The sequence below is a fragment of the Strongylocentrotus purpuratus genome, unplaced genomic scaffold (assembly GCF_000002235.5).
Source record: "Strongylocentrotus purpuratus isolate Spur 01 unplaced genomic scaffold, Spur_5.0 spur5_scaffold_3, whole genome shotgun sequence".
Taxonomy (NCBI): domain Eukaryota; kingdom Metazoa; phylum Echinodermata; class Echinoidea; order Camarodonta; family Strongylocentrotidae; genus Strongylocentrotus; species Strongylocentrotus purpuratus.
In genome coordinates, this window is record NW_022145609.1 from 32,747,547 (window position 1) to 32,772,224 (window position 24,678).

General features: G+C 40.4%; 2 protein-coding genes across 2 annotated transcripts in view; both read left to right on the plus strand.

Moving 5' to 3' along the window:
• The first annotated feature begins 309 nt into the window (after positions 1-309).
• LOC115928566 lies at positions 310-861 on the plus strand. Its single transcript, XM_030995891.1, has one exon. It carries the CDS (start codon positions 310-312, stop codon positions 859-861), a length of 552 nt encoding a protein of 183 aa, XP_030851751.1.
• A 184-nt stretch (positions 862-1,045) lies between these two features.
• The window catches only part of LOC105443128, a 33,557-nt gene continuing 9,924 nt past the window's right edge, over positions 1,046-24,678 (plus strand). The window contains exons 1-7 of the mRNA XM_030995892.1: positions 1,046-1,367; positions 2,245-2,442; positions 3,181-3,339; positions 4,930-5,256; positions 6,706-7,008; positions 8,822-9,106; positions 10,173-10,269. Of these exons, the coding sequence (XP_030851752.1) occupies positions 1,046-1,367; positions 2,245-2,442; positions 3,181-3,339; positions 4,930-5,256; positions 6,706-7,008; positions 8,822-9,106; positions 10,173-10,269 (1,691 nt within the window). The remainder of the gene's footprint in view (positions 1,368-2,244; positions 2,443-3,180; positions 3,340-4,929; positions 5,257-6,705; positions 7,009-8,821; positions 9,107-10,172; positions 10,270-24,678) is intronic.

Below are 24,678 nucleotides of genomic sequence, written 5' to 3' on the forward strand. Positions count from 1 at the left end.
CCAATCCCGGCTGAACTCTAGAAAACTCCCAGAGGGGCCCTCGATTGAAGAGGAATGAGAAAATCTAAAAGATGCCTTGCATGGTAGTGCTGAAGAAAACGTTGGGTTCAGTAAGAGAAAGAAGATCCGTAAACCATGGATAACGGAGGAATTGATAGATAAGATGGATCACAGAATAACGAACTAAGAAGAGCTACATACACAACACGAACTAAATGGTGGGAACAACAATGCAAGGAATTAGAGGATCTAAACCGCAGGGGGAAAACAGACCTTATGTACAATAAAGTGAAAGTTCTTAGTGACGATATGAACAAAGGGAAAGGAAAGAACAACAAAATAGGGGTTCCGGATGTGAATGGAGAACTGCTAACCAGCCAACGGGACATAGAGGAGAGATGGCGTCAGTACGTAGAGGAGTTGTATGCAAGGGACAATAAACCAGTCGCTCTGCCCTTGGAAATGAAAGATTATGTCATGGCGGATGGCGTTGGACCTCCCTTACTTCCAAAAGAGGTGCGTGCTGCAGTCTGTCAGTTAAAGGAGAAAAGGGCGGCTGGTGAAGACAACATTACGGCTGAAATGCTCAAGAATATGGGGGAAGCTGGTATAATGGCACTGACTGAACTATGTCAACAAATATATGAACAGGGAATCTGGCCAGATGATTGGACAAGAAGCCAGTTGATAACTATTAAGAAGACCACAAAGGCAATCAGATGCGAGGATCACCGCACTATCAGCCTGGTATCACATGCTTCAAAAGTATTACTAAAGGTACTCTACCATCGGATTGAAGCGAGGTCCAGAGATTATATTGGAATTGACCAATTTGGCTTTCGAAAAGGGGTCGGTACTTGAGAAGCAATCGCTGTGATGAGAATAATAAGTGAGAGATGTATACAGCATGCATGATCAGGACCTATATATCTGTTTTGTGGACTACGAAAAGGCATTTGATCGTATCAATTAGACTAGGTTGATGGAAGTGCTGTCAGCCACTGGTGTTGATTGGAAAGACCGTAGACTGCTTGCACCCTTGTACATGTCTCAGACTGCTAGCGTTCGCGTTGGAGGTGGGGTCTCTGAACCAGCCGTCATTGGACGTGGAACACGTCAGGGATGCCTTCTGTCTCCTCTTCTCTTCAATATCTATGCAGAGGCAATGGTAAGAGAAGCTCTGGCAATGTTAGAAGAAGGAGTGATCGTTGGAGGAGTGTTGATTAGGTCTGTACGGTATGCTGCTGATGAGGCCACGCTCGCTGTCACTGACGATGGTCTTCACAGACAGATGGTACAGATGGATCAAGTGGTCAGGAGCTATGGCATGATAATCAGCGAGAAGAAAACGAAGTTGATGATGATAAGTAAAGGCAAGACAAAAAGAAATAAATATCATGATAAATGACAACAGACTGGTGCAAGTGAACCACTTCAAGTATCTAGGCAGTGTGCTGACTAAGGATGGCAAGTCTGCCAAAGAGGTCAACTTGCGCTCAGCTCTGGTAAGAGCTGCCTTCTTTCGAAGACAAGATATCCTGATGAGCCACAACATTGACCTTAGTTTGAGAAAGCGTCCTGTAAAGTCTCTAGTATGGAGTGTACTGTTGTATAGGGCTGAGACGTGGACACTCACAAAAAAGGACATGCAGCGATTGGAGGCGGTCGAAATGTGGTGCTGGCGCAAATTACTAGGTGTGTCTTGGAGGGACAGAGTTTCGAATGAAGAGGTGTTGCATCGAGCTCAAGAAAGGCGGGTGCTGATTCAAACGATTAGAGAGAGACAGGAGAAATGGCTTGGACACATAATGCGGCATGATGAGGGCTTGATGCTCAGAGTCATAGAAGGTCGTATTCATGTAAAGAAGAAGAGGGGAAGACCTCGTAAAAGGCTTACTATACGATGTATGTAATCACACAATGTGGAGCAACAGGGTATGAAACGATGAAACGGTTGGCTCAAGACCGAGGAACTTGGAGAGAAACTTGAAGAGACACTTGATATAGAATTTTGAATTAGTCACTGAACCTGTCATAAACTGACAGATCACTATTGACGATGATGAATCCAACATAAATTTAATAGAAAATGTCCATAATTCATAATGTTTCAAGAGAAATCAAATTACAATTTACTCTGATCCTTCTATGTAACCGAAAATGGAGTCATAGTTTGTAGTTCTAGAGCACGATAGTATATATTTTGTATGTACCTAACAAGGTGTCATTGAATGGCCGGTGAAGATGAGTGTGGGTGTTACACTTATGAAAAATGTCAAATACTAATCATTGACACAATCTTTCAATATTTCCCGAAAGCTTGCACCGGTGATAATTTTGGTGCTAGTTGTGAACTGGATTGTAACTGTGATGGTACGTGCGACCGTGTGAATGGATGTGGAGGCACATGTTCAGACAGCTTCGAGGGTAACTTTTGTCAAGGTAAGCTTCAGAGGGTGTTTCGTGATCGTTGTTACCAAGTATTTGATTTTAATGCGATCTACTGGGAATATCATGTCTCTGAATGCCGTACTTAAAGCTATGCTAAACGGAAGAACTTTCTGCCCTAGCGTTATTTTAGTGCACAACGTCATATCATTGTAAACTTGCCAACAGTGCGTAACCCGCTGATCTCTACATTACGTTAGAGTGAAGAGTTAAGAGGAACCAACAGCGCAGCGAGTTATGGAATCATACTGCTACCTGAGATGGCGCTTGAGGAAGCACTTGTAGTGGGTTTAAACCACTTACCATGTATGGATAGAAATATGAGGGCAACATTAATGAATTTGTGGAAAAATGCGAAAAAATATAAGCCACTACATTTTGTATTATTCATCTCAATGCATGCATCATAAGAAAAATACAAACAATAATTTGAAATTCATATATATATTTGTATGGTCATGTTTTAAAGATATTAAAAGTGTAGTGCAAAAATAGAATGTCGATCTGCCAATTATCTAATAATTCATTGTCACAAAAGCCCCCTACAGGCAGCATCGTTTAATGATATAAAACGTTAATTTCCTTTGGCACATTTCGCTTGAAAGAAACAGTTTTGTATCAATAACATGTTCTTACCATAATTATTTGACGGCTATTAGGTCACAGATGTCCAGAACATTATTATGTCAGTCACACATCTTTCCATTTGCTTTGTTTGCTTGTTTTCTTTAGCCTTGAGATCGGACCGCTCTTGTCCAACCGGGTATTTTGGTACCCTGTGTGGCTATCCATGTCATTGTGCTGGTGGTGTGGACTGCCAACGGACCAATGGTCATTGTCCAAATGGAGTCATGTGTTCTGAGGGATGGGCAGGATCAGACTGTCAACAAGGTAAGTTAAGGGAAATTCCAAAAGGGAAAAGAGTAGAACTTGCGAATAAGTATCGTAACCTTATCAAATGTTACCAATTTACCTTAAATCTCTTGGATTGAAGTGGTTGTCCTTTAAAGTGGTATTCGAAATGGAACAAATGAAAATAAGTTTTGATAATCATTTTATATTATTTTACTTTACTTGACAGTATGCGGACTTTCGACAACTCTGCTTATTTCTGTAGCAATGCAGTTCCATCACCACAAGTACACAAAAACACCTGTGTAAACACACACTCACACACACACACACACACACACACACCCACACGCATACATGCATATATATATATATATAGTATAATACATTGTAAAACGTACATTAATGATAATGCTTGATATATAGTATAGAGATATCGACTGCTTTATAGGCCCATGGGAACATTCACCTAAAATGTAATTAAATTGTAATAATATAGTTGGGAGAATTAAGGAATCGATCAGACCAGTTTTTCCCAAATTGTAAGGTTAATAATGGTCCGTTTTTCACTCAAACTTTCAGTTTATTTTTAAGTGTACATCTAGCATTAAAGTCACTACCTAAGCACCATTTTCTCTCATCTGAACAATGTTACTAAGTCCCTATAACTCATAGCCTGCCATAAGGCTGCATGCACGCTATCGTTATACTGCTTTGTCCATGCGAGAGAGCTATCGCTTGAGTGCCATTGTGCGTGCAATGCAGCATTCGTAATAGCAGTTATTGTTCATGCTGTGTATTTTGCACTCGCTATTCATAGAACCATCGCGTTAATCAGATTATTTCCAAAATAACATGGCACGGGGGGATTTCGGGCTTGGCACAATGGGGATTAGCCCTGTGGCATGATAAGAGTTAAAACAGTCGATAAGTCTTTTAAATGCCGAATTGAAACAAACGTTTACTAAGCATTCTTACCTTATCCTTTTATTGAGTAAAGATCGGTTGAAATATCATGGAAAATATGAGACACTGTCTGTTAATCTTCACTGAAAAAATGACTGAAAGTTTCAATCACTGTATGGTGTCCGAGCTCGTACAAAGACAATTTAACACGTAAACCAATGGGGATCTGATCACAATTTATTTATGCGGCCTGTTACCCGGGCTACGGGCATCTTTAAAGAAGACTTTTGACCGGTAGGCGGGTACGAGCGCACTTTTTCAAAAGACTATTGACGGGTAGGCGGGAATATCTAAAATCACGACTGCTATTTTAACCAATCAGATGGCTAGACTTCTAAAGAGAGGTATATAAATATAAATATATTTAACACGCATTTATAATTATAGTGATACATGTAAATTTATCATATATTTCATCGCATTAGGTCATTAAGAACTCATCTACACGATTTTAAAAGAGCTTTGTCGAAAAATTAAATATCTACCCCACTGGAAATAAGCTCTCGAGCTTTCGTGGGTTTTCCTGTTCAAGCTGACTTATTTTTGATCTGTTATTATTGTATATTGTTGTATGTTGGAAGCTTGTCGAATAAAAATCAATCATCAATCGATAAGAGAGTAGGTCCAAGAAAGTAATCAGAAAACTGTTATCAACCCAAACAGCTCTTCCACGACTGCTTGAATCACCTTGGGTGTCTGACGTCACCAAAGATTCGGTCCTGCTCATTTGGAATGCCTGGACAGATGGTTACGACTATGGCAATGGCCCTGTACACTCCTATCAGATTGACTACACATGGACGAAAGATAAAGACAACACTGGTGAATCCGAAGTACCGTTAATTATCACTGGAGATAGTACTGCTGAAATCACAGGGCTGTCCGGTTTCAGATACTACGATTTCTACGTCAGTGTTAGAAGAGAGGTCGAGGGTCAGGTTGTTGCCGGTATAAGAAGTGGTCCAATCAGTGCCAAACCATACTGTCAGGGTAGGTAACCCTACTAACATTATATCCCAACCCGCAATCGTAGCGTGAATTCAATCATTAGGGGGACACTGATGTCATCGGGGGGGGGGGGGGCGAAGGGATGGAGATACTTGCATTATCCTTAGAGAACATATGTGTCCCTTTTCCTCTCTCCCTATCTTTTTTCTTCTTCCTCCTTTTTAAAATTTTTCATTATTACAGAGGAGGAATTCCCACTACTTTTTAAATATCATCTTAAGTAACTTTTGGAGATTATTTATTCTTTTCTAAAAGAATATGAAATGGCCACACAAATTTATGTGGACACGCAAGCGCTCGATGTAGATTCTATACCAATATACATGTATATGAAGTCGGCTGCCTACAAGAAGGGCCTTGCTGCCACTAGAAATGAATAGCTCTTATGTCTGGATTACATTTGCCCCGGGCGCCTTACGATAAATTAGTCTACGATTTTTCGTGCGATATGGGGGGGGGGGGGGTGGCATCGCAGAAGAATAGGGGCTACGATGTTTGTGTTAACATTATCTCCGAGCATCCTGCCATTTCTTGTATTAGCCCTCGGGGGCAGGCGGGGGCAAATCCGTACAGAGCTTGGTCGGAGATTGTACGGTAATCGTACAATTTCAAGGCAGTAGCCGTACAGTCTCCGTGCAAAGGTTGCGCATAGAAGGCGCGGTGACCGTGCAGCCGCCCTGCCGTTTTTAAACGTTTTTTGCCTCCATTTTCACCGAAAAATCGTGCGTTTGCTGCACGATCAGCGCAAGGCCTCCGCGCGGTGCCCGTGCGAGGATGGTGTAGAGGCCGGTGAGCCCCGCGGAGCCCGTAAATCCGTACGAAAATCTCACGGCCGTCTCCTGCCTCTGGATTGAGGCCGCACGGAAAAGGGGATACGGGCAAAATACGGCTCCGTAGACTAATCTTAGGCCAAATGTAATCCAGGCATTATGGTTTCTTGTGGGTCGTCGAATCTACGATTCTCTGGTTAAATACAATTCAGCTTTTATTATGGTAGGGTGAAGGAGAAGAAAATGCCGATATTTTAAATCAACCCGCGGACATCACTTACATTTAAAAGTCATTATTAATCATTATTACCTATACCTTCCAAGCAGTCGAATCACCGCAAAAATCTAGCAGACTATCGTATGATGCGATAGCAGGATATGATAAACGTACATCACTCTTTTCTGATTCACAAAAGGATAGGTAACATGAGTTTTTACAGAAGGTCGATAGATGATTTAGCTTGGTCAAAACTAGTAAACATAGAGGTGCATATAGCTAGTGATTTATTGAGGTAACACGAGTGAAACTTGAATTTTAATTTCTTTTGTCTGGTATGGAATGATGAACATGAAGTTGTGTATACATTTTCCAACAATACCTAAAAATCCAATTCCTACAGGCCTTCAAACAACCTCCCTCATTCTTGTGTATTGCCCACAGCTCCTCAACCAGTGGATAGTGCTGACGTCACTTCTGATTCATACAACCACATGGAGATCACGTGGTCAGAGCCATCCAGCCAATGCGGTGCTCCGAGCTACAACGTATCACGTAGGCTCCTCCTCATTGACCAATGCGACGATTCTATGGCGGATACGGTAACGTGGGAGGTAACGGGCGATACAAGCATCGAGTATGACGACCTGTTGTCTTACTCTGCCTACGAGTTTACAGTTCTGGCGACTCTGGAAGGCTATGATGCAGAAACAGTCTATGTCATCGCATACAACTCAACTGAGTCAAGTAAGTCAAAAACACATAAGCATGGGCTCTCGTCGGGAATTCAACATCGTTCAGGCATTCACCTTAAAACTATTTTACCAATCACCGGGAGTAACTTCTTATATTCGACCAACAGGTTTTAAATGTATTTACAGTGCACTTTCCATCAATTGCCCCATAACGAAATGTCTTTATCATGCCTCTCCCGGCAACCCGAACACATCTAGGTTGCTGTTTGCGAAATTTGTACTCTCATTAATGGTATTTCATCCCAGGTCAGGTGTCAGCGGTTTATTGCATATGCCGAGGTCACATTTGCTCGGGATCGAGATCGAAATCGAGAGATACTTGCGGCGGCCGCAGATATCTTTTGCGGTGGCCTCAGGGTCACCTTAGGGCGCATCCCTATCTTAATAGGCCGTACGGGTCGCCGTGGGATTATAACGCGGATTTATAGTTGTTTTCATTTCGATGTTCGGCGAAGCTATGCCTTAGCGCGGTTCCACGGCGACCGTACGTCGGGCGTACAGTCGCCTTGCGTTTTATCAACTCTAGGGGTGCAGCGGGATAATCAGTCTGGCCGCAAGGCCCCCGTTTGGTCCCCCTTCTACCGCCTCCGGGTACCTTGCGGCTACCTTGTGTCTGCCTTAGTATTTGTCAAAAACCTACGGCCGCCGCAGGAACACCCAAGGCGACCGTGCGTCATCACTTCAAAGGCCGTACGGCAGCTGCAGGTTTTCTGTGTCCACAAATTCAAAATACGCCGTGCATCTAACCTTAAACATTATTGGCCTGCGATTAGTCTAAGGAGCCCGTATTCTGCCCGTATCCCCTTTTCCGTGCGGCCGGGAGATTTTCGTACGGATTCACGGGCTTCGCGGGGCTCTACGGCGTCTACGATTTTGTTTCGCAGAAAGTTAAACAACTTTGTAAGCACGTACTCCTAAAAATATCGTAGGTGTCAATGTACGATCGCGCTGATCGTGCGGCAAACGCACGATTTTCCGGTGAACATGGAAGCAAAAAAACAAAAGCACGGCGGCTGCACGGCCACCGCGCCTTCTCCGCTCAACCTTTGCACGGAAGCTGTACATGCTCCGAACGATCTTGATGCGGAGGCTGCGGAGACCGCACGGCTACTGCGTTGAAGTTTCACGATATCCGTACAATCTTCGAGCATCCTCTGTACGGATTTGCCCCTTGCCTGCCCCCGAGGGCCAATACAAGAAATGGCACGATGCTCGTAGATAATGTAAACACAAACATCGTAGCCCGTAGCCTCCTACGATGCCCCCAAAATCGCGCGAAAAATCGTTGACTAATTAATAGTACGGCGGCCGGGGCAAATGTAATCCAGGCATTATGTGACCGCTTCCGTATTTAACTGTAGAAATGCTGCGGCGGCCCCTTGATTGCTATTGGCCGTAGATATTTTGGACCGCACGGCCGCTGCGGCAAATGTGACCTAGGCAATAATTCACATAAAAACTGCGGCGCATATCCCTCTAACGTGAATCACTCTGCTGTACTCCTCGATGTTATTTAAGCCTGGTTCTACGCCTTTTAATCAGATGTATTTTTTTTTCGGATAGAGACGTTAGAGATCGGTTTCCAGATGAAAACACGTATATCTGGCTTCACAATATTTCCCCCTACATTTGCCACTCTTCACCTAGGAGGAAAACAAAATAAACGCACGGTAAAGAAGGCTGCTAGATCAACCAGTCATGGTTACACTAACGTCCGGGTAACAAGGTGTTACTTTGTACATCAGTATGATATTTTCATATAGTAACTGCATGATATTCGATTTGTAACGTTTTCCACTGAATAGTTTCAACTGCGCCACCTGAATACTTCACAGTGGATAGCACAGTGAAGGGACAATTGGAGTATACCTGGACCAGTCCTCCATGCGGAGACCGGAACGGAGCCGTAAGTTACGACTACGAATTCGGAGAAGCGGGAGAGGAATATGTGCAGAGGGGAAACCTAATGATGGCAAGTAAATCCTTTGAGGATTTACAACATTACGTGATGTATGAGTTTACTGTCTGTCCAAGGACAGTCGTTGGACCGGGTCCCTGCATCTCTATTCAGTCCAGAACGCTACCAAGTGGTAAGATCCGTTATGCTATCGTTATCGAGGATTGGACGTTATTAGGTGGTCTGCACTGTAGCATAGTAGAGCACCTATTGATTTCATCAGAATCTATATCATTTTCTTCTTTTTCTCCTCAATTTCGGTATGGTTTTTGTCCTCTTTATGTCTCATAAATGACATGGTAAATGACGTATCAGGGCGATTACCCCCTGGATAATGGCCCCGGAAAATTACCCCCCCCCCCCCGAAGAATAATAAACTCCACAGAACTTTTCGCCCAAGGGAAGCCATCTCCCGATGACTATTGTCCCCCGGAAAATAACCCCTAGGACAATTACCCCCCCCCCCCCCCATCCCCTGAAATTTACCACTAGTACAATTCTCCCGAACTTGGCGTCATTTCAACAATGGCTCTCGGTAGAGCATTCCAGCCGTTTTTAATTCTTGATTTGTATTATATTTGTGAATTGTATTCTTGTACGCATTTGATTATTATACGGAAAATAAAACCAAACCAAACAAGGAGAACCACGGTCAACCACCCCGAGGATAATTACCCCCCCCCCCCTGTAAATTATCACATATTCGTCAATGGGGAAGTCCGGCCCTATAACAAGTTGGTTTTAAATTTATTCGGGGGGTAATTGTCCTGGAAGGGGGGGGGTGTTCCCAGAGAGAGGTAATTGTCCTTGGGGGTAATTTTCAACGGGATGGGGGGGGGGGGGGGGGTGTCTTGGGGGTATTCTTTCTGGGGGTAATTTTGGGGAGGTAATTGTCTATGTGGGATAGTTGTCCCGTTAGTAATAGGCCGGGGAAGTTTGTCCTTGGGGTAATTGTCCTAGAAAAAGTTAAAGGCATCGTTTAACAATGTTATATGAGATGCACGGCCCTACATATTATCAGTGTATGTGATATGATGTAATATTGAAGCCCTAAACAGATTGCGCTTCTTTATCTATGAGGCTACAATAGATCATTTTGCTTAGTAATATTATTCAAATTATGAATATGTATTTAAACATGGGTTTTAAAAATGAGGGTCAATCAAATGCTTGTTTGTTGTTTCCTCTTTCATTGGCAGATGTTCGTGTATCAGGATTGGAGATTGGCCTCATTGTAGTTGTTGTAGCCGTGTTGCTGTATGCTGTTGCTATTACTTTCTTGCATATTCAGCTCAGGTAATTTAAGGTTTAAGTACTTAATGTTAGCCCTGTATTTCACCTTTTAGGAGTTATGAATAGACGAAATGAACAACTGAAGAAAGATACTACCATTAAATATCTGGCTCATAGCATACATGATACACATCATGAGTTTTTGAACAAAGCACTGTACTACTTGTAACAAGATAGGTCAGCTACATTTTCATCAGGTATAAGGTTGTTAGACCCAGTGGCGGATCCAGGGAGGGGGGCCGCCCCCCCCCCACCCTGGAAAAAAAAACGTGATTGTTAGTTCAAGGGGGGGGGGTGCAAATTTTCATATTTACGAGGGCCAACAAAAAATGTGGTCACTACCCCCCCCCCCCACCCCCCCCCCCCCACTGAGCGACTTTTTGGCCTGCGCGATTTTCATATTTTCGGGAGCAAAAAAAAAAAAAGTTGGGCCCCCTCCCCTGAGAAATCCTGGATCCGCGCCTGGTTAGACTAACGAATCCACATTCAAAAAAGTGTCACACTTCAACCGTTGAGTTTGTTTCTATTCAGAATTAAAGAAATTATAAATTGGGTTTTTACGAGTCTGCATTTGGTAACGTTTAGTTCAGTTTTAAGACTACTGTATCTTAGATTGTATTAATCATAAAGTTTATCCATTGAATGAGGGATTTAATTATTTCCCCTGTGATTTATTTTACCCTTTTCCGAGAAATAAATGAAAAAATGGATTATTTGTTTAATTATAGAGATACAGTTTATACCTTCTCAGAACTATATTGATCAATCTCTACGACTCTTTAAAGCAATCAATAAAGTTGGGAGTGAAAATAAATTGTTTTTATCAAGAGTAGACCATATTATCAGATTGATTTCTTGAAAAAAGGAGAGTAAAACTATTATTCTAACTTTACGGGCAATATTGTGCAAAGAACATCCATTGAGAAACAAGTTCCATTAAACTTGAGTCTTCTCAATCAAGAACTTTACAGACAACTTTCATCACTCCATGGGGAGCATTTTAGAGAGGCGCTATTTTAAAGACGCTCACAATGCTGAGCACTGAAACAACAATGAATTTTGCATCCTACCGGGTACCCATTAAACAGATAGGTGGAGAGTGGTGCATGTGGATTAAAAATAGATTTATTAATGTGACTTTTTTCATTTAACAGAAGCAAAGTACAAGCGCGAACTGAAGAGAACAGACCAGATCCTTACATGGATCTAAAACCCAGACCCGAGGCAGACAACACATACCAGGAGATCGCTATTACCTCATCGACTTCGTCCCAAAAAGCAAGAGAAAAAACTCTACAATCATCAGACCTGGATTATGAGAACCAGAATGTTGCGCAGTTTGCAAGCACAATAAAAGACGGTGCTGATTATGAATTTGTACTAACCCCAAATTAAGACAACTGGAAGCTTTATAAAAACTCAAATGTGCTTCTCAGTAATTGTTTGTCTCTTGATTTTCAATTACAGAGAACAATATCAATTGATTAATTGAGTAATTCTGTTTCGAAGGCAATACAAAATCTCTCAAAATGTCTTAATTAAATGCTAAACATTGGCAAAATTAACAGGGAAAAGGGCATTACTTTTCGTCAAAGAATTTAGAAAAGATATGAAGAATTTGTTGTATCAAACAAATACAGCTCTACTCTTAGTACTGTGAATGCACTGCTTTGATAGGAATATTGTAATCAAACGCTGCAATACAAAGGAAAAACTGTAAATGAACCAAAAGAAAGTGCAAATATTTTCATGACATTTTGTCAACATTGGAGAAAACCTTATTGAGTCCATTCCTGACTCTAATCAGTCATTCTCTGATTATTAAAAAGGTAACTTTGTTCACAGTTTATTTTTCAAACCAGTAACTGTCACTGAAACGTTAAATATTGTTTAAAAAATGGCCTAGGGGAAACAGTTCAGGGTATGATAACATAAGTACACGTCTTTTAAAGGTACTATTTCCATTTGCAGGCCCCAAAAATGAAAAGATTAAATTCCAACGGCATTTGAAAGATAATACTGATTTATAACTTCCCTAAAAAAAAAGGGGGTGGGGGCTTGAAAATGTCTTTAAGTGGGGGAAATAACGACTTTTAGTTGTCGAATCGACTTAAGAGCTATAGAGTCAGTAAGTAATAGTCTGATTTTCAGACCATTGTAGCGGATTGTCGTACGTTTTATGCTGCGCAAAGATTCAATCAGTTAAATTTTTGCCATTACAAGTAGTGGGTTATTGATTGAGACAAATTATCATGTACCTCCTACAGCTCGTTTTAAGTATGTTATTACCAAGAAGAAAAAGGGCTGGGCAGTCACTCAATAGCGTCTGACAGTGAAGTCTAGCAAGTAAACGGGTTTCCTTGCATAACTTGTGTATTAGGACCAGGGGCGTAAATCCGTACCGAGGGGTGGGGGGGGGGGATGATCGGCGATAGCCATCACTTACTAGCACGAGCACACGCGCGCCCACACTAATTTACGCAAGCGCGCGCGATCGCACACGCACAAACACACAACACACACACACACACGCACACGCGCACGCACACACACACGCACACACACACGCGCGCGCGCAAACGAACTCAGTTTACCTCTCTCGCGGAAGCCTTGACGTTTCCTTTAATTATTAGAGAAAGCAGACGATTGGGTGTACTGTTCTCGACTCTTGATTCTCGTCTGAATTCAGTTTCCCATTCCCGCGCGAAGCGCGAAAAGATTAGACGTTTGATTTAATTATTATACGGAAAGAAGACGATTCGTCGCACCGTTTTCGACTCTTAATAAGCCTTATTTATCGTAATTCAGTTTCCCCCTCTCGCGCAAAGCGCGGAAGCCTTGACGTTTCCTTAAATTATTAGAGAAAGCAGACGATTGGGTGTATTGTTCTCGACTCTTAATTCTCACCTGAATTTAGTTTCCCCTTCCCGCGCAAAGCGCGAAAAGCTTAGACGTTTGATTTAATTATTATATACAGAAAGAAGACGATTCCTTGCACCGTTTTCGACTCTTAATAAGCCCTATTTATCTGAATTAAATTCCCCCTCTCGAGCGAAGCGCGGAAGCCTTGACGTTTCCTTAAATTATTAGAGAAAGCAGACGATTGGGTATACTGTTCTCGACTCTTAATTCTCGTCTGAATTCTGTTTCCCCTTCCCGCGCAAAGCGCGAAAAGCTTAGACGTTTGATTCAAATATTATAAAAAGAAGACGATTCGTTGCACCATTTTCGACTCTTATTAAGCCCTAATTATCTGAATTCAATTCAATTCATTCAATATAAACAACAAATTAATTCATTCATAGACCTACACAAACATCACATGCATTGCAGCCGTTAAATATCATCCCCTCGTCCCTTAAGTTTTAGGTGTGAACAAATGTCAACCACCGAGTAGGACTTGGGCAATGCAACAGTTACCGTATTATTCATCACTCTCAATCAGATGCGTCCACAGTTTTCACACCTCTTAAAAAATGTTTCTGGAATTCATATAATGATACATGTACTGTGTTTATTATTTAAATCTAATGAATTCTTTAATTTCATCAGCCGAATCCTTTCTCAAATATAAAAATAATAAGAATGTGTACAGGCTTACCTTGAAATAACTAAAGAGACAAACGGCCACTGTAAGTCTTGAACACGCCAGGTCTGGAACTTCAGTCTTCATCTACCCACCCCCCCCCCCACACACACACTCCGGGGTCGGAGGGACCGCATGCGCGTTCCTAAAATCTCCAGGAAAGGGGTATTTTTTCGCGCGAGAAAATCCGGCCCGAGAATTGTAAAAAAAAAAAGGGGGTGTATTTGACTTTTCACTCGGAGATATCTTTAAAAAGGGGGTGGGTTTTTTTCTCTCTCTCTTTGGACTCCTGAGAAATGTAAAAAGGGGGTTATAAAATATCTTGAATATCATAGAAAAATTGATCGAATCCCGGTATCAAATTCCTGAAACTCCTGCTAGCTTTGAAAGCTCATTCAGGAATATTTCATTTTGAAAAGTAAAAACATTGGCCCCCAGCCCCCAGTCCCCCTCGATCGACTAGAGCTCACCTGAAATTGGGGGGGGGGGGGGGGGGGTGGTACATTTAGCAGTGTTCCGGATTTATTATTATTATTATTTTTTTTTGGGGGGGGGGTCTCCAAGGCAGGAAAAGCCAGCGAAAAGCCGGCGAAAGGGGGATTCAGAAATGTTGGTAGTCCTGAGATAGGGGGGGGGGGGTGCTTTCAAAGGGAGGGAACGAGCATACTCGTACCCTAAATAACACTGAGTGGGGGGGGGGGGAGCCGGGCATCTACTGTACATAATTGCACTTTTTTTAGCGCTGGCGCACTTTACGTCTAGGCTATAATAATACCTTGCAAAATAACGAAAAATTATTCTGAAGTTTATGAAGTGCTTGTTCGCGCACGTCGCGCAACTACTCTTTACGTGTAGGCTATACAGTTATACATACATTAAAAAAAACTAATTTCTCATGCATTATGCTGAAAGTGAAACAATCACATTTTGTTTTCTTCTTTTTCTTCCTTTTTTTTTCTCTCTTTTTTTTGGTGTAATCTCAGGGGGAATGATTGTACAGGCCACCCCCCCTACTTCAAGCCAGGGGGGGGGGGGATGCAGCCCCCCCCCCCATCCCCCGGGATTTACGCCCCTGATTAGGACACTGCAATTCATGCTAACGTTTAAATTTCACAGATAGGACATACATGACATATTCATAATTCCTGCAAAATTCTATAGAATTTGATGTTGGCTGCAAAGGGGACATAGTATCTTTACAGTCTGTAATCAATTTTTTACTCGTACCTTTAACACATTTGTGTAATCTGATATGATAAAATAGTCCATTATGTTGATGTAAATAATCATACGATATATGTTTTTATGGATTTTTCGAAAGCTTTCGTTTCTATACCCCATGATATATTATTACCGGTAGTTAAATTACATTTTTACGGTGTAAGAGGTTGACCTCACAAATGGGTTCAAAGTTATCTTGACGAAAGGAAGCAATTTACATCTGTAAATTCTCATTGTTCTTTTTTTAATCAAATATATCATATGGCGTCCCTCAGGACTCTATTTTGGGGCCTCTGCTAGTTTTGATATACATCAATGATATTGTAAACTGTTCCACTTTCTGTAAATTGACACTTTTTGCAGACGATGCGACTATTCTTGCCTCAGACAATGTATCTATTTCTATCAACAATAGATTAATTGAACAGTGTAGAGTTTTTAATTACCTTGGAGTACTTTTCGATGAAAACCTATCTTGGACTTTTCATATTAATTATATTACAAAAAAGGTTTCTCAGAGCGTCGGTATTATCATTCACTTAAGATTTGTTATCCCACTCCGTATCTTGTTCATGTTATATAATGCATTTATTTTGCAATATATTATGTATTGCAATTCTGTTTGAGTGACAAAACATCCCTCTAAGTTACTCAACTTACATAGACTTAAAAAAGGGCATTACGACTCTTTCAATAGCTCCCTTATAACCTTTATTTAGAAGATTCAATACTTTACATATTTATGATATTAATCAATTGCAAATTGTGTCATTGATGCAACGATTTTTCTCAAACTCACTACCTCCAAACCTTATGCTCCTATTTAGTCTCAACAATGTGGTCCGTACCCACTATACTGATAAATTCCATCATTGGAATGCTTCGTCCAATATACTGACCGATTCTCTCCGTTATGTTGGTCCATAAATGTGGAATTCCCTACCTCCATTTTTACAGTCTGTCAGATGTAATAATCCATTCAAAAGACTTTACAAGAAACATCTTCTCTTTCCTTATAATGTATAATTTATTTTAAGACCACACCTCTAATCCTAATACTCCCCCTTTTTTTTCTTCCTTTTTGTCTCTTCCTCCAAGCCTATGTTATTATTTCTTTTGCGCCTGGTGCATTCAATTGTCAAGCCTTACTGGCTTTTACGGATGCACCATTTTCCATTTGTACTATGGTTTAAACCTTTATATTTTCTATATATTTTGAATGCTGTTAATATGTCAATTTATATGTAATTTTGATATTGTTACATGTTATGAAATTCCATATTTTATCTTTGTATATATTGTCAAGATGATGGAAATAAATTTCACCTCAATTTTCAAGTGAATTGTGGATAAAATCTTGTTTACCATGCCGCAGGACCTAGTTATACATAATCAAACGTCAATGTATTAAATACGGTACATATATTGCTTTGCATTTGTTTACATGTAGTAGTGTTGTGTTCGTGTGTATGTTTGTGGGGGATCTTCCGGGGTTAGTGTGTACTTGTCATTGACCGAGGGGCGGTGTAGTTGTCGGAGGTACATTTTCCTACGGTTGGCGTCCGGAGGGGGGGGGGGGCAGGTGTTAAGTTGTAGTTGTCCTTGTAGATAAACTTTATTCGACCCCAAATATGTATGGAACATATTGTTCTTATACTGTGAATATGGATGATGTTATACCGGGAGCTTAAAACAATTCTACATTTTCTTTATCAATCATGTTCAATGTATAATTTATATACATCATCCCGTATCATAATCATTAACTCTTTAAGGCGATTGTTTGAACACATTGTTGCTTTTAATACAGGCATGCAAACATTTTTTTTGATCAATCATGTATCATTTATATAAATAACCATATTACTGTTTAATTCTTGAACCGATGAGCGGCATATTAATACAACAAATACTACAATTAGCACCAAATTGAGATTAATTACTGATAAAAAGGAATTTGAAATTTGCTTAAATATTTTCATTATGTCATAATAGTAATTTAAACAAACAGTCAACGTACATCAATTTTATATTATAATTCTGTATGTTATGTATATTTAAACCTGTTATGATATTTTAATTTATGTTTATAAGATATATTTCGAACATGAGTTGTGTTTAACCCTAAAAAGGCCGGGCTATTTGAGGTCTTAGTACGGCCGGGGGGGGGGGGGGCATTATGGCCCCCCTTAAGATCTCAGCCGCGAAAGTTTGCACACATGTCAAGTGAAGTGTAAAAAATAATATGATAATTTTTTGAAAAATTCACTCATCTGCATATATATATGGTAATTTATGCAAATAAAGTCATAAAAATCACATTTTTACCCATAAATCATCTATTATTCATATTCAAGCATTCTTTTCACTACATATATTCATTAGACCACTCTAAATAATAATACGACAAAAAAAATTGGAAGAGCCATCTTATTCCTTATGTTATGCCTTGTTTTGATAATTTCTTATGTATTTCATTGTTTTATTAACTTATGTATTTCATTGTTTTGTTTTTTTAATTTTATTTCTTACTAAATTTCAACTATTTTGACTCCCAAAACAACCACCTAAACTTGAAACAAGACCCAATAACCCATGTTTGATCTGTTTTTAAGAAAAATGACTTTTCCATATGTTTTGTACACAAATTACGAAAATGAGCGATTTTCGGGCTGACATGTAAAGACAAAAGTTCATGTGACCTTATAACCGTAGGTCCGATTTTCAAAAAAATTCTTTTGAAAGTTGCGCAAGACTCGAAAGAAAAAAAATCAGTGAGCGGCGGGGCGCCATTCATATGCGTTCCCGAGCAATCGGAAAAATCGTGGAGGGGGGCCATAATGCCCCCCCCGGCCTTATTAGGGTTAATTCTGCCTTCAACATTGAGCATAAACGCACCCTTAGTAACCATTAATGTATTTTTCGTGTAAATAAACTTCCTCATTCCAGTTGCACTGTTCAATACGTGACTTATCTTCCTAAATAAACCCATTTGTACTATTGTTAATCTTTCAATGCAAAGATGAGTTTAAGGGGAGGTGTGTTTCAAAATCCCCTTTTGTCACCTTACCGTTCGATTTCGAAATGCACTATTGAAATTGGCAAGTTATAGTGCGACCGGTTGCAATTTTCCACTTATTCATATTTGTACTTGCTTAGCCAAATAATACATACAATAGGGCCTGATCCCATGTGAAAGACATGATTTGCAGTCTAAATAATGTACATAGTACATGGTGTGGTCCAGAACGTTTATCCTACACCTAACCTTCTTTGAAATGCCCCCCTATTAAAATCAAGAGACATCAAGATAATACAATAATTGGATTCAAAATTAATGATAGGCTGGTATATCACTCCCCTCCTAATAAAATCCCTAAAATATAATTTGACACAATAATTAGACATTTACAAGTATTATTTTCTTCAGAAAACCAATATACATCATCAGCGAAAATATAGTAGCATGAATGAGTCCAGAGCAGTGTTTTTATTAAGAGTTGTGATTAATCCTGTTCAATCCAAGGTCCTCCACTTAATCGGATACCTACAGTGACATATGTATGGGGCAAGAGCATGCGTATACATGCGCCCCAATGAGCAATGTAAAATGGATTAGAAATAGAAACATTTCTAAGCTCGGTCGCGACTCGTATAATTATGTCGCACCGGATCTCGTAATTTTGTGCTCCAGGGGGAAAATAGCGTTATCAAATGGTTCCAAATTCGACTTCGAAATATAATTCCCATTGCTTTAATCCATTTCGAAAGTGGGATTCAACTTTTTTTAATAAATTCAACTTTCAACCTTTTAAAAAACTTCACCTTTTGAAGAAAAGGAATAGAAAACCACTTATCTACGTTCAAGAAGCGAAACTCTACATATGCCTAATACTCGATCGCTAAGCTCCCTTGAGACTTCCCTAAGCCGGTCGCTTTGCTCTCTCGCTTGTTCGGTTAAGTAAATCTAGTTTGGCAGTGGGAGAAGGAGGGGGGGGGGGGGGCTGTCGTAGTATCATTGATTGCTCTGGTCGCCATAATCCATTTGTACGCCACTGTTTATACGGAGTGGTCAATTTCTTTCAAGGTAAAGTTGATTTGGTCAAGAAGCAGTATTAGGCTCCTCAGTTTAGATCAATCGCAACTTTAAACGACGGCGCCCAGAATACAAAAGATATGTGTGGTTTAAACGCAGTTCCAAACTGGGAATACTTGACGGTTTGGGGTCAGAATGTCATCCTTCCCCTGTTGTGTTTTCTTTAAACAAAAAGGCTTTGCTGATACGCAATGATAGAATCCTCTGCTGCTATTACTGGGCTCCGTCTGATAAAGAGTTGATACCAATCGCAACAATGTACATACGAGATAGGGATGCAAACTTGCGATATATTACATGACTTATAATTGATCTTGGTCAATCGCAACTCTTTATAAGACAGGGCCACGGTCTACAATGTCTCTGCTACCTTCACTTTATTTTGATATCTGGGGGCGTTTCACAAAGATCCTAAGTCGAACTTAACTCTTAGTTGGACTTAAACATTATGAACAGCCATTTGTAGCCTTGAAAAGTATTTATTCAAAAACAAAGATTGAAGTAGGGCTATTTTGGATTTTTTATTAATTCCATATTAAGAACGTGAAATCCCTTGATAATGGATTTGAATCAACATTTTTTACAAAAAACTTTTAAGATGCTCTCGGCTTTCCACAATCGTTAAGTCCAACTTAGAGACAATTTTAACTAGGATCTTCGTGAAACACTCCCAAGGTCATTTAGGAGCTTATCGTAGGCAGTTTTAAGGGAGATCTCATTTGAAATAGTTTATTTTTTTTTTTAAGGAGGGAGCCTTTTGATTCCTTTTTCCTCTTTTACCTTCTTTTTACCTTTTTTTTTTCTTCCATCCCTCGTCCCGTTTTTAGGCTGCCAAAATTGTGTTGGTGGGGGGGGGGGGGGGGCGGGGGCGATGGGTTTCTGATTTGGCCTCCAATTGAATCCACCGCTGTTTTCTTTTTTCTTCCGATGATCATGATCATGAATATCAATCTTAGTTTTGAGCCGACCTTAAAAACTGTCATTGGGCAAAAACGCCTGTTGGATACTCAGTGATGTGATGTGGAAAAGCACCAAGCAAAAACGAATAAAACAAAACTAAACTGCTGTGTGAAATTACATAGGTACATACCTGCTTTTAAAACGGTCACAAATAAATTATTATAAACGGCGTACAGAGGTCAACCATTTAAACTGTTAAGATCTTTAGCAAAAATTTCATTATTTACTCACATATTTCTGTTTGCAATATCCTTTCCTCCCCCTTTGTTCTTTCCCTATATTTAATCAATATCATGAATGAATTACTCGGATATTTTAGGATGCATAAAATGTGGACAAATGGTCAGGTCAAACGAGTCTAGGGGCGCTTGTTATTGGTACGCCTAAGTCAGAGAATAAAGGCGTGTTCAAATGTGGCACGGTAAACCGCCGCAGAAACACAGCCGAAGTTTTCTTTGACGTGTAAATAGCGAGCTTTAGATTCTGACACCGAACGACCTCTATTACGAGTGAGGTCATTTTGAGGAATTGCGCATGCGCAATCTGTTTCTAGCAGGTGAATTGACACAACGGGAATCGGCCTATCTTGAGGTGATCACAACGACTACGAGCTGGAGACAAATGCCGAAGCCAGCCATGCAGACTACAGTATTTTGTGAGACTATAATTCGAGAAGATATGTGACTGCAATGAAAACAACAAATATCTATGAATTTGATCATTCACGTTTCTTCAACCTATTTAATTTCACTATTTTGACGAAATTAGGAAGTTTTCTGCACAGCTGACGTTCGAACAGCTGTACAGACGTACCGATATTTACAATCCGATATCGATATGACGTAACATAGAAAATCCGTCGCGCGAGACAAATGAATATCACTGCGCATGCGTTTAAACATTGGCACCGCGAGGCCCAACGAGGATTCAACGACGAGCATATAACAATGACGTCACTCGTAGTCGAGGTCGTTCGGTGTCAGAATCTAAAGCTCGCTAATGAATGGTAACTGCGTGCAACAAAGGACTTGAACGTACTGAGCTCTGTACTTTATGCATTTAAACATATTTGGTTTTGAGATAGAGAAATACACGTTACGTCATAAACAAAAACAACAACAACTTACTGCGTACTTGCCGTGTCACATCTGAATGAGCCTAAAGCCCCCATCACACCAAACTAGTTCTTACTACGTTCTCGAAAATTTTGCCAAACGGGCTCAAACTGTGTGCGAACGGAGTTGAACGTAATAGCAACTGTTTGCGACCTGTTTAAGGACTTTATGGAAGGGCTCGGACTGGACTAATGTCTCTAATACGATCCTATTTCGTTCATTAACGGTCCACAATACGTCCAACTCGTCTGTACCCGTCCACAGTCAGTTCATATCAAGTTCAGATCGGATAAATTTGATATTTCCAAGCAGTCCAAACCATTTTTATAGTTCGGAACTTGTTCTAACTAGTTTATAACCCAACCACCCCGTTCAAAGACAGTTCAACTCGTCCTCATCTTGTTCTTAGTGCGTTTGAACGCGCTTGTATTGTGCTTTGCAATCCCGTCTTGGTTTGAGGGCTAAACGAACCCAGCGCGTTCTTCCTCATTGATGCTCGACAACATCACGTGGTAACACGTTCCTAGTAGGATCGAAGTACGGCAATTCCGTTTATAGTACGGCAATTCCGTTCGTTATACGTCCATCTCGTTTTAAGTACGTTGTCACTCCGTCCAATTGCAAGACGGGGAGAATTTTGAACAGAACGTAGTGAGAACTAGTTTGGTGTGATAGGTGCTTGACTTGACCGTCTTGATCTGCGAAGCCGAAAGCGTTTAAGTTGAACGGGAATGAGGAATCGCGAGAACGCTCTAAGTTTTTATAACTCCCGAGTCAGGACGTCATGATTGCACACGCTCTAGGAGCACGTTCGAAAGCACTCACAACGAGATGAGGAAGAGTTGAACTGCCTCTGAACGGGGTGGTCGGGTTAAAAACTAGTTAGAACAAGTGGCGAACTAGTTAGAATGGGTTTGGACGTATCGGGAACGAGGTAGAACTAGTTAATAATGGGTTTAAACTGACTACGGACTGGCTTGGACTGCCTTATCTACCCGATCTGAACTTAATATGAACTGGCTGTGGACGGGGAACAAACGAGATGGACGTAATGAGGAATGTTTACGAACGAACTTTGATCGTATTATAGACATTGTTTACATATTCTGCCCCGACCACAACCCGTTTTAAGATTTTCTAGGACGGTTCCAGAACGTAGTGAGAACTAGTTTGGTGTAATGGGGGCTTAAACTCGTCAAATACAAAATGCGAAAGGACGGAGGCAGAGTGGGTGGAACGAAAGATAGAGAGGGAGAGAGAGAGAGAGCGGAAGGAAAATAGGAGGAGGAGGAACAGGAGAGAAAGAGAGAGAGAGAGAAAAAGAAAGAGGGGGTTGGAAACCGAGGAACTGAGAGTAAAAATGTGGTGGAGAAGGAAGAGGAAGAGGAAGAGGAGGAGGTGTTCTTGTGTGTGTGTGTGTGTGTGTGTGTGTGTGTGTGTGTGTATGTATGTGTGAGAGAGAGAGGGTATATGGAAACATAGATGAATAGAGAAGGGGTGAGGATATGGGATGTATAGGGGTGTGGGACACCTTATTCCAAATCATGACCCTCTGTCATGTCTGACGGTAGATTAACAAAAGTCAATGGACCAAATTGATTGCAATCTTGGATGCAATGTCTTTCTTTTTTGTTTTAATGATCATTATTCTGTTATTTGTTTCACTCAGTGAAATGAATATTCTGGACAATCATAGACAAGGTATAGACATAATTGTTTACAATAAAGAAGTACACTTATCTTCATCATAACGTACCACTGGATAATGGATACATTAAAGAACAACATAAAAGTTACACATCATAATTATACGTGACTCGAAACATCACCTCACTTGAATTATATAATGTATAACTGAAATTAGAGGTTCAATACAACTTTCTTCTTTCCACTTTCTGTTAACTGTTAAAATATTACCACCGGCACTACCCCTCTCCCCTCCCTCCATCCAAATGGTCCTAATCGTTTAATCGTAGTTAATCGTACTATACTAGTCTGCCGTTACTACAATTCTAAGCTAAGGGTAAACTTCCCCTTTAACTGTCCAGAACGGGGGGGGGGGGGGGGGGTAATTGTCCCAGGGGGTAATGGCCGATTTTTTCGTCACTTGTCGTTCTTTTTGGAATTGTTTGGCGGTGTTGATGCATATTCATAACGACTTTGGTGCTAGCATTGTTTGCTCTTTGCCATTTTAAAAGTTTAACTCGTTTATACCCTTACCAATGCTCTATAATATTTCAAAACAAACAATAGATACTTATGAATCTTAATACGTAGTCTTTAATGTTACAAGTCATGCCCTTTGAACGGCCGAGCCAGGTAAACATCCATGTAAGCGGTCTTATGCATATACCTTTTGTAGGATCTTATCAACTAAACAAACATAATACGTAGTAATACCCCTGTCATACCAACGAAACCAACATCAGATCATCGACAGCAGACCAAAGCAAGAAGATACAACCGCCCATGGATAAGAATTGGTCGGTTTGGCTTTGGTTTGGTTTCGGTTTGGCGTTGTGACTGAGGCAGTAATCAGAATGAACCAGGAAGCAATATGCAATAAATATATTCCTAATTCAAAGCAAAGAAATATTAAGTAATCAAATTGGATGATAGCACACACATGTTTATAGATGACGGGAACACTCCGTTTGGCTTGCTTGTAAATTGTTATTACGGTCTTTAGTTGATGGTTTAGTGTTTTCTTTGTTAAGAAAGATTGATATAAATATGTGTGGAATATCTTTACACTGGTATATCTTCTTACAAGTTACACTCACAGGACAATTAACATGTGGTAAGTAGTTTTGATTTTCCATGTATAATTTGGGTTCATTTTTTCTAATTTGTAAGGGTGCGGGGTAACTTCCTGCCAAATCACCCCTCTCCCCGCCCCGACCTATTGATCTGTCTTTTCGGCTGTACACACACAGAAATATTTGGGTAATCTTACTCAAATAGGCAAATACATTTTGACACTATAGTGACACACTTTACTGAATGCATTAACTCATTAAATTGAGTTTAATAACGCACAGGAATGAGTTTTGTTAACTTGACATTATAGTGACATGGCAAATGAGTATTTTAAATAAGTGAGTTATTTAACCTAATGTTTTAAGTAAATCGCTCCTACTCAACTAGATGAGTAATGCTTCAATTACGCAGTCAGTCAGGTTATATCGCCGTTCTTACGGCCCTTTTTCTACCGCTGATCCTTCCCGGCCGCCCCAGAGCTGAGGGCAGTGGTGTCGTCAGTGATGCCGGTCACGTTTTCAGCAATTATGGGGAAAATGTAAGACTTATCATTGCCATGATCATAGAGGGGTAAATAGATAGAAAGAGAGACATAGAGGGAGACATAGTCTGGAAAGAGAGGGTACGGAATAGTTTGAAAGGTATTAGAAGAGTGCGTATATGTGACAACATAA